This window comes from Tachysurus vachellii, chromosome 6 (assembly GCF_030014155.1).
Source record: "Tachysurus vachellii isolate PV-2020 chromosome 6, HZAU_Pvac_v1, whole genome shotgun sequence".
Taxonomy (NCBI): Eukaryota; Metazoa; Chordata; class Actinopteri; order Siluriformes; family Bagridae; genus Tachysurus; species Tachysurus vachellii.
Genome location: NC_083465.1, coordinates 30009027 through 30017952, shown reverse-complemented (window position 1 = coordinate 30017952; position 8926 = coordinate 30009027). Strand labels below are relative to the sequence as shown.

At 42.2% G+C, this 8926-nt stretch overlaps 1 protein-coding gene across 8 annotated transcripts in view; it reads right to left on the bottom strand.

Moving 5' to 3' along the window:
- Positions 1–4702: 4702 nt before the first annotated feature.
- Positions 4703–8926, bottom strand: part of tenm3 (teneurin transmembrane protein 3) — a 355350-nt gene continuing 351126 nt past the window's right edge. For all 8 annotated transcript variants that reach the window (XM_060873214.1, XM_060873217.1, XM_060873218.1 and 5 more), the window contains one exon: positions 4703–8584. In XM_060873214.1, the coding sequence (XP_060729197.1) occupies positions 7826–8584 (759 nt within the window). In that variant the 3' untranslated portion in view covers positions 4703–7825. The remainder of the gene's footprint in view (positions 8585–8926) is intronic.

The window sequence follows — 8926 nt, the reverse complement described above, 5'->3', positions numbered from 1 at the left end:
ATAGGCTGCGTTGCTCCATACAGTAAAATAAACAGTGAATAAATATGTGCCTTGGACCTCTGTTTCATTTTACAGAGTGATAGATAAAGGTTTAACAACCAATTTCAGCATCTGCAGCTTCTCCGGCCAGAACAAGAGGTGTTTTAATGATCCGTCCTCAGCACCAGTTCTCACACCTCTGACCAGAACACCTCAGTCCTCGAGTCAAGAAAGAAGTGACAGGAAGCAGGAAGTAGCCCGACAAGTTAAAACCAGTCGTGTTATTCGGTGTGTGACTCTGAGAGCTGAAAAAAAAAATGACCTCCAAAGGGAATGATTGCTGAAAGTTTTTGTGGAAAAGCAGCTCTGAAGTAGGTTTCACGTTTTTATCGACACCTCAGGTAACAACCTGGAGCTCGTGCCTACATGAACAGCTGTTTACGTCCATCTGCTCCTTAAGAAATCGCATTACACGTGAGCGTAAGCGACTGTGCGATGATAAAAACAGCAACCTGTGAAGTTTGCATCCGTGGTGTAACAGAGCCGTGGAGGACGCGGTGAACAGGTGTGGAATGTGCGACGGGGACTGACCACGGCGCTCCGCTTCCACCTGACTCAACACACCATAAGGTCCAGGATTTATTGTTTTCTTCGGCTTGTAAACACAGAGTGTGATGGATGTTCTCCCTGACATGCCGCTAAGATCTTCTGTAGAAGTCATTTACACTCGTTCGGCATTTTTAACAACCCTCTCAGCATCTTCTGACCCATTCTCACCGGCTGTGTCTCAAACCTCGAGCAGTGGTTTCTTGGATAGAAGCCCAGATCCTGAGCTCGGCTTACGACGCCTGTGTGCTTCAGAGAAAACATTAGGCCGAGGAGTATCACTCCACTGCATGGGATTTCAGAGTAATATATGGAGGCGGCTCCTTCGCTCTCCTAATGATGAAAGCTTGTTTCTTCTGGGGTTTTGTGTTGAAGCTGGAGCTGATGGATGGCTGCAAGGAGAATTAGAGGGGCGCAACGGGCCGTGACAGAGGAGAAGGTTTGGCTCGTTGCGTGTTTTTGATGGGTCACGCAGGAATGGAGGGAATAGTCGTTTATCTTAAGCCCTCAGTCCATGTTAGAACCTCAAAGGAACAATCGGAGGCAGAAAAACACACTTGCTCTCTCTCGCTGGGTCTGTAACATCATTCTTAAGTCAATCATGATGAATGAACGCTCAGTGTTTGGACAAGGAGGGACCGTGTGTATTTCATATTTCACCTACGCTAGTGATTTTTCTCAGTCTTGGAGAACTTAATCGAAGGACTGAGTCTTTAAGGAGCTTGAAAAAATAAGCCAGATATTATATATGACCTACAGACATGTGTGCTGGTAATCAGCTGCAAAACACACCCAAAAATTCAGCTTGTATTCAGCATCATGGACATGACCACAATTAGACTAATAATATAATTATAATATTTATAATAACAATAATTCTAATAATATTTATAATTATAATATTAATAATAACAATAATACTAATAATTATAATTATAATATTTATAATAACATTATTAGGGGGCACGGTGGCTTAGTGGTTAGCACGTTCGCCTCACACCTCTAGGGTCGGGGTTCGATTCCCGCCTCCACCTTGTGTGTGTGGAGTTTGCATGTTCTCCCCGTGCCTCGGGGGTTTCCTCTGGGTACTCCGGTTTCCTCCCCCGGTCCAAAGACATGCATGGTAGGTTGATTGGCATCTCTGGAAAATTGTCCCTAGTGTGTGATTGCGTGAGTGAATGAGTGTGTGTGTGTGCCCTGCGATGGGTTGGCACTCCGTCCAGGGTGTATCCTGCCTTGATGCCCGATGACGCCTGAGATAGGCACAGGCTCCCCGTGACCCGAGGTAGTTCGGATAAGCGGTAGAAGATGAATGAATGAATGAATAATAACATTATTACTAATCATATTTATAATTATAATATTTATAACAATATTACTAATAATGTTTATAATTATAATATTTATAATAACAATAATAAGATAATTATAATATTTATAATAGCAATAATAATAATAATATAATTATAATATCTATAATAACAATAATACTAATAAAATTATTATATTTATAATAACAATAATACTAATAATAATATTTATAATTATAATGCACATTAATTAATGACCTAATATAAGATTCATCAGACTGGGTCTTATACAGTATAAAATTATAATTAGATTTTTTATTGCTTATTTTGCATTTAAAAGTAAACACAAAAGAGAATCAGTTTAACCGCTAACTCCTTGCTACATGACGGATTTTCTCCCATGATGCAAAGCGTCATCACTGTGCTGTGTTTCGTGCATATCATCCAGAGACCAGAGCACGTCTCACTCTTGTGTTTCTCAGTCACGCTTGTAAATCAAACAAATTCGCATTAAAGTTTATGCTAACGGGACGAGACACGACACGACGCTGCTGTTTCCTCCTTCAGTCTGATCAACTTCCTCTTATCTAACACATTCCCATTTCAAGCTTCACACACACAACATGATCTAATGACACATCAAGCTGCAAAGCTCCCAATCCTTTAGACAGGAATGTAGTTAACGTCCATTAACAGATTTATCCGGATGTCTTACTCTACACTTTTATTTTATAAAATAGAGCAGAAGACGTTCTGACATTAAAAGACGAGCTATAAATGAAGTGTCCGATCTAAGACGCTCTGAATAATCTAAGTCATTAGATGTCTTTTATAAAAGGACAAAATCAATGATTTTAAAAAATATATTGAAACGTCTTTCTTTGTTTTTTTTCCGCACCACTACATGAGCTTGTGATTGTGTTTATACGTGCGAGCGGCTGATTGGTTGATTTCTGAGCTCCACGTCATCAGGATTAAACCTGAAGAATAAACAACATGACTTCATTTACAGCATTTAGCAGACGCCCTTATCCAGAGAGACTTACATTTTTATACACCTGAGCAATTAAGGGTTAAGGGCCTTGCTCAGGGGCCCAGCAGTGGCAGCTTGGTGGACAGAGGAATCACAACCTTCCGATTTGTAGCCCAACACCTTAACCACTAGGCTACCACATCCCCAGGCAGTGTGTTCAGTGGTGTTTGTGAAAAGGATCCTAAAGAAGCCTAACTTCATATCAAGATTCCTGTAAAGCTGTTTTTATGGCTTTGTGTTTAAAACAAGTGTAATAACTCCTGACCCATCTGTAGACTAGTGTTAGACCTTCTGCTCTTTCAGCAGCTGACACTCTCACAGAACTCAGTCGCTTTAAAGGAATAAAGTAAGCGACTCAGCGCTAAATGTTTTGATTAGCGTGAGCGTTTCCCTGTTAGCAAAAGAGTTTGCACATCAAGTCAGTTTTACATTCAGTCTGATTCTGTCTGATCATAATAGAAGTGTGTGGCTGTAATTCAACATCTGTGTTTCTGCACCGCTGAGAGATTCAGTGCCACTGTGACACTCATCTAAAATACAACATCAGGATGACAGGAAACTTACAGCACAGCCAGAAATCTGCTAATATGCTAATATGAAATCTGCTAACGGACGGTGAAACATCTCAGTATCATCACCTAAAGCTCAGTCTGTGGTTATCTGATGTCCCACAACCTGCTCTGTCTTTAGAGGATCTTCATGGTATGAGCGTGAAGCGGCACTGAACTACACATCATGAAGCCGGAGTGTGTTGTGTGTGCTGTGTGAGTGTTTGTGTGCTGTGTGTGTGTGTGTTGTGTGTGTGTGTTTGTGCTGTGAGTGCTGTGTGTGTGTTTGTGTGTGCTGTGTGTGTGTGTGTGTGCTGTGTGTGTGCTGTGTGTGTGTGCTGTGTGTTGTGTGTGTGTGCTGTGTGTGTGTGTGTCTGCTGTGTGTGTGTTCTGTGTGTGTGCTGTGTGTGTGCTATGTGTGCTATGTGTGTGTGCTGTGTGTGTGGTGTGTGTGCTGTGTGTGTGCTATGTGTGTGTGTGCTGTGTGTGTGTTATGTATGTGTGTGCTGTTGTGTGTGTTATGTATGTGTGTGCTGTGTGTGTGTGCTGTGTGTTGTGTGTGTGTGCTGTGTGTGTGTCTGCTGTGTGTGTGTTCTGTGTGTGTGTGCTATGTGTGCTATGTGTGTGTGTGTGCTATGTGTGTGTGCTGTGTGTGTGTTATGTATGTGTGTGCTGTGTGTGTGTGTTGTGTGTGTGTGCTGTGTGTGTTGTGTGTGTGTGTTATGTATGTGTGTGTGCTGTGTGTGTGTTGTGTGTGTGTGCTGTGTGTGTGTGAGTGTGTGTGTTGTGTGTGTGTGTGTGTGTGTGTTGTGTGTGTGTTGTGTGTGAGTGTGTGTTTTGTGTATGCTGTGTGTGTTGTGTGTGTGTGCTGTGTGTGTGTGTTGTGTGTGTGCTGTGTGTGTGTTGTGTGTGTTGTGTGTGTGTGTTGTGTGTGTGTGTTGTGTGTGTGTGTGTGTGTGTGTGTGTTGTGTGTGTGTTGTGTGTGTGTGTTGTGTGTGTGTTGTGTGTGTGTGTGTGTGTTGTGTGTGTGTGTGTGTGTGTGTGTGTGTGTGTGTTGTGTGTGTGTTGTGTGTGTGTGTTGTGTGTGTGTTGTGTGTGTGTGTGTTGTGTGTGTGTTGTGTGTGTGTGTTGTGTGTGTGTGTTGTGTGTGTGTTGTGTGTGTGTGTGTTGTGTGTGTGTTGTGTGTGTGTTGTGTGTGCTGATGGAAATAAACAGAGCACAAACACTTGGACTATTAGGTTTTTATTGAAATGATTGGTGACTGTGGAGCTTTAACATGTTGCAAAGTAAAGATGGAATGGATCCAGCATGGACCTACTGCAGATTAGTTTACAACTGCACTTAAAGGCCTGGATACACGTTACTGCTGTCGTGTTTCATCCACACTGCTGCATTCAGTAGTTAATAAATCACACACCAGCCCAGGATTTCTGCTGCGGCAGTAAAACGTGTCATCAGACTGAAATTTAGATTGGGCTCGACACCCGCTGCCTGAACGCTGCATCACACCGCTTTCTTTTGTTTGTTTTTTTTTTACAGTAATGCGTATCCAGGCTCTTAGTTGCACTCAAGACTTTTTAAAAATAAAAAAATAAAAAAAAAATTCCAAAGATCTGTTGTGAAAAAACAAAGAGAAACACGAAGCTTGTTGGTAGTTCATCACAGCCGAGTCGCCTCTGACGCACCGCCGCTAACCTCTGCTGTGGATTATAGTACAAAAACCAACCAAACAAAAACAATCCAAAAAAAAAACAAACAAAACAGTAATAAATGCATATAAACAAAGCTGAATGCACACTTTTCCTTTTTTTTTTTTTTTTTTTTTTTTTTTTTAACATCCTCTTTAAAACTTTGACACGCCTGCACGAGGCCGTACAGACCTGCGGGACAGAGCGGAGCGAGATGGAGAAAGAAAACATTCAGTACATTTCACACACATCTGCAGTCTAAATCTGAGAAATGGCTTACATAATGAGCTGGAGTAGAAGCAGATACAGTAAATAATCCATCAAAGCAGTGCGTTCAAACACCCGACTTCTGAAAATGACCTTTACAGTGTTGAAGTGGTTTCAGATAAGCAGTTTTACATTATACGCATGCAACAAATGGCGAAGCTAAAACCTGGTTCATGTTTCCTTTTCTCTAGCGCTCCTTCTTCGCTAACACCACGGCCTCCATAAGTGCGTCTCACGTTAAGTGCCAATGAAATGGCGTGCGGTGTTTAGGCGTGCTCAGAATGTAGCTGTATTTATCTTCTCTTAACTACCAGAGGGTCACAAAGCCGGCGCGTCGCCCGGCGCTAGCGTTTTATGGCGAGAAGTGGATTGTCAAATCAGGACAGGAGTTTATTGAGTCTCAGATCAGAGCAGCCAAACGCACAGCGCTTGGACAAAACCCACAGCCATCAGAAAGGATTAGTAGCTCCCAAACCTCCGAGAACACCGCGTTTCATTTTAGATGCCTTTGCATTCACATATTAATAGAAAAATAGGCTTCGCCGTACAAAAAGAAAAACAACCCTAAAAGAGCAGTGCGTTCCCTCTCTTTTTTATTTTTTTATTTTCTTTTCTTTTATTTTTTTTATGTAAAAGGCCTCAGAAGTCCACTTTGTAGCGATAATACATTTCGATCCAAACTAAAACGTTTTCAGCCGTGAGACGACGTACAGTACGTGAATGAAGGCAAGCGCAAAACACACTCTTGACCGATCTTCAGTTTTTCACCCACAATCCTTCACTTCAGCACAAAAGAGTTTACAGTGAGACGCTCAGTTTTTGCTGCTTTTCTCACGTTCAGTGCTCAGATTCAGTTTGTGTCGTTAAACATCTGCACGCGGCGACTAGTTTTAATCCACACGCGATTAAACAGAATTTGATCCAAACAGAATTAGTACAGTACTGATTAGAATCTCACTATTAACAAGACAAACACGTCTGTAAGCGTTCCAACAGAATCCTGTCTGCTTTTTTACTAACTAATATCTAAAGGCTGTTTTAAACTGCAGTCATCACCTCAGACGTTACGCGGATTCTCAGCCGACCAACTAAACCAGCCAAGAGCTAAACAAACAAACAAACAAACAAACAAACAAACAAACAGAAAGAGAAGTGTGCAAAACAATCAGAAAGAGATGAAAATGCAGAGAGTAATGAGATAGTACAGCTGATTTTATTTCGATTAGCATTACCATAAATTCTGATAAGATCAAATATTAAACTTCATGAAGTGTAAACAGTAATGCATGACAAGACGGAAAAAAGAAATCAATATTTTTAAGGTTTTATTTTTTTGGGGTTTTTTTTTTTGTATGTATAAACACTGTACATAAATTACTTTCTCTGAGACTAATATTGATGTACGGATAAGTGGAATTTTTTTTTTTACGTTTAAAAAACCCATAAAGGTACTCTCACATCTCTTGTCAAAAGACAGGCCAGTTATGATATATACTTTTTAGTTTTGTTTTGCTCTCTACTCTACATCCGCCAGCTGGTTCAGCAATGACATTGAACACGCAGACTCGACTGAATACTTGAATCGTAACAGAGTCCTTAAAAGAAAGCGAAGCAGTAAAGAATCATGTGCCGGTTCAGTTCTCACGGCTCACGGCTGCACGTCTCGGTACCCAAAACATCCACAAAACTTTTTTTTATACTGATAACAAGAAGAACTTTCAGAGTGAGAGATGCGACCCAGAGGCTCTGTACACGTTAGTCCGTTAGCCAAGTGCAGTGGTTTTGTAAACACATTCCTTCTTTTCTTCTATTTTTTAATCCTTTAAGCGTACCATCTGTAAGAATTTTTTACAAAAAAAAGCACAAAAAAGATTCAGATCGAAGAGTTTTTAAAAATTTTATGAAGAGTCCTTCAGAGAGAATTCCCATCCATCCATCCATCCAATGCTGCAGCGTGAAGAAACATGGTTTATGGAGCAACTTGTCTCAAGGTTTTTGTACACGGAAACAGAGAGAGGCAGCTTCTGTCTACCCTGTGTTGGGGCTATCTGTGAGTATATTCAGTATAGATAGGGGTATTGGGGTAACAGAGTGTGAGGCAACTGAGGCGGTACTGAGCGATTGAGTCATTTCTTCACTTTCTTTCTCTCTTCGGTCTGAGCAAACTGTCAGCTAAGTAGCAGTCTGTTAGCTCTACCTAGCTAAAGCAGTTTTTAACTATATGTTCTTATTGAGTGCTTTTAAAAAGAGTTCATTTCGATGCTGCAGAGGGTGAGATGTGTTGGTTACAGAGCTCATCTCAGGTCTTTTCTACATGGTAAACGACAGGCAGCTAGGCACAGTGCAGTCTGTTGTTACTTCTTCCCAGCTAACGCATCGCTGTGCAGTCGGCTGTTACCTCTTCCCGATCTCGCTCTGCCGCAAGAACTGGATGTTATTGGCGCTGTCGGCTAGTTCGGGGTACTGCTCAACAGAGAGCATGTAGTAGCCGTCATAGCCCAGAACCTTTCCTGAGCTCAGCAGTTGGCGTTTCTCACCTTCGGTCCAGAGCCTGGCACCTTCCTCTCCCTCTCGAACCCTTTGCTGTTCTCTTTGCCACGCACTTGCCAGCGCTCTTTGTCGGGCCTGCTCCAGCACTCGTGCCTTTTCCTCATCAAGCGTCATGCCATAGCGTACATGCAGCGCCAGCGAGCCGTACTGGAGCTCGACGTCTGCGAAGCGTCGTGTACGCCCGTTAACCACTGTGGTAGACTGGGACACGGTCACATTTACACCGTTCTCCAAGCTGCGGCGCCCACTCGTCAGCCGTAAAGCCCCCAGGTCACTTTCAGGAAGGCTGGTCTTGATGAAGTAATGCGTGTCACGACCCTCAATTGTAAAGTGCAGGTCTTCCAGGTAGAAGGCGTTGTTCAGTACTGCTGCTACCTTGATACAGTCTTCGTTAGCAATGTTCAGTGCATTTGTGGCCACTTGGCCTTTGCTGGTGATCGCAAGCATCACGCCTTTACCAATCAACGACTTGACGGTGGCAAACCACAGCCAGGGTTTATCCCTTGCAGAGCGCCGGCGACTAAACTGGATTTCTGGCATCCTCTCGAAGGATAAGAACGCCTTGGCCTGACGTGTTACTTCCTCCTGGACGCCTGAGATGGCCTGCAATCACAGGAAATAAACACTTACAGGGGAAGAAGGCAAAAAGTGACAAGAGTTCTTTCTCTATAATGGCTGCCTGAAGTACATACTGTATAAAGGCAAAATCATTTTAAACACAGGTTTCTAAAGCAAACATAATCACAGGGGTTTGTGTGAACATGAGAATGTTCTGTTAAAGCTAACAAAAAAAACAAATAAAAACAAAGTTATTTAACAACAAATATTTTGGACTGCTTATCATGGCCTGTGATACGTTCGAGTGGATAGTGGGACCGTAATTAACTCCACATACTGCACATTAAATTCTTGTTTAGCTCTAAAGATTTAACTTCCTCTTGCCAT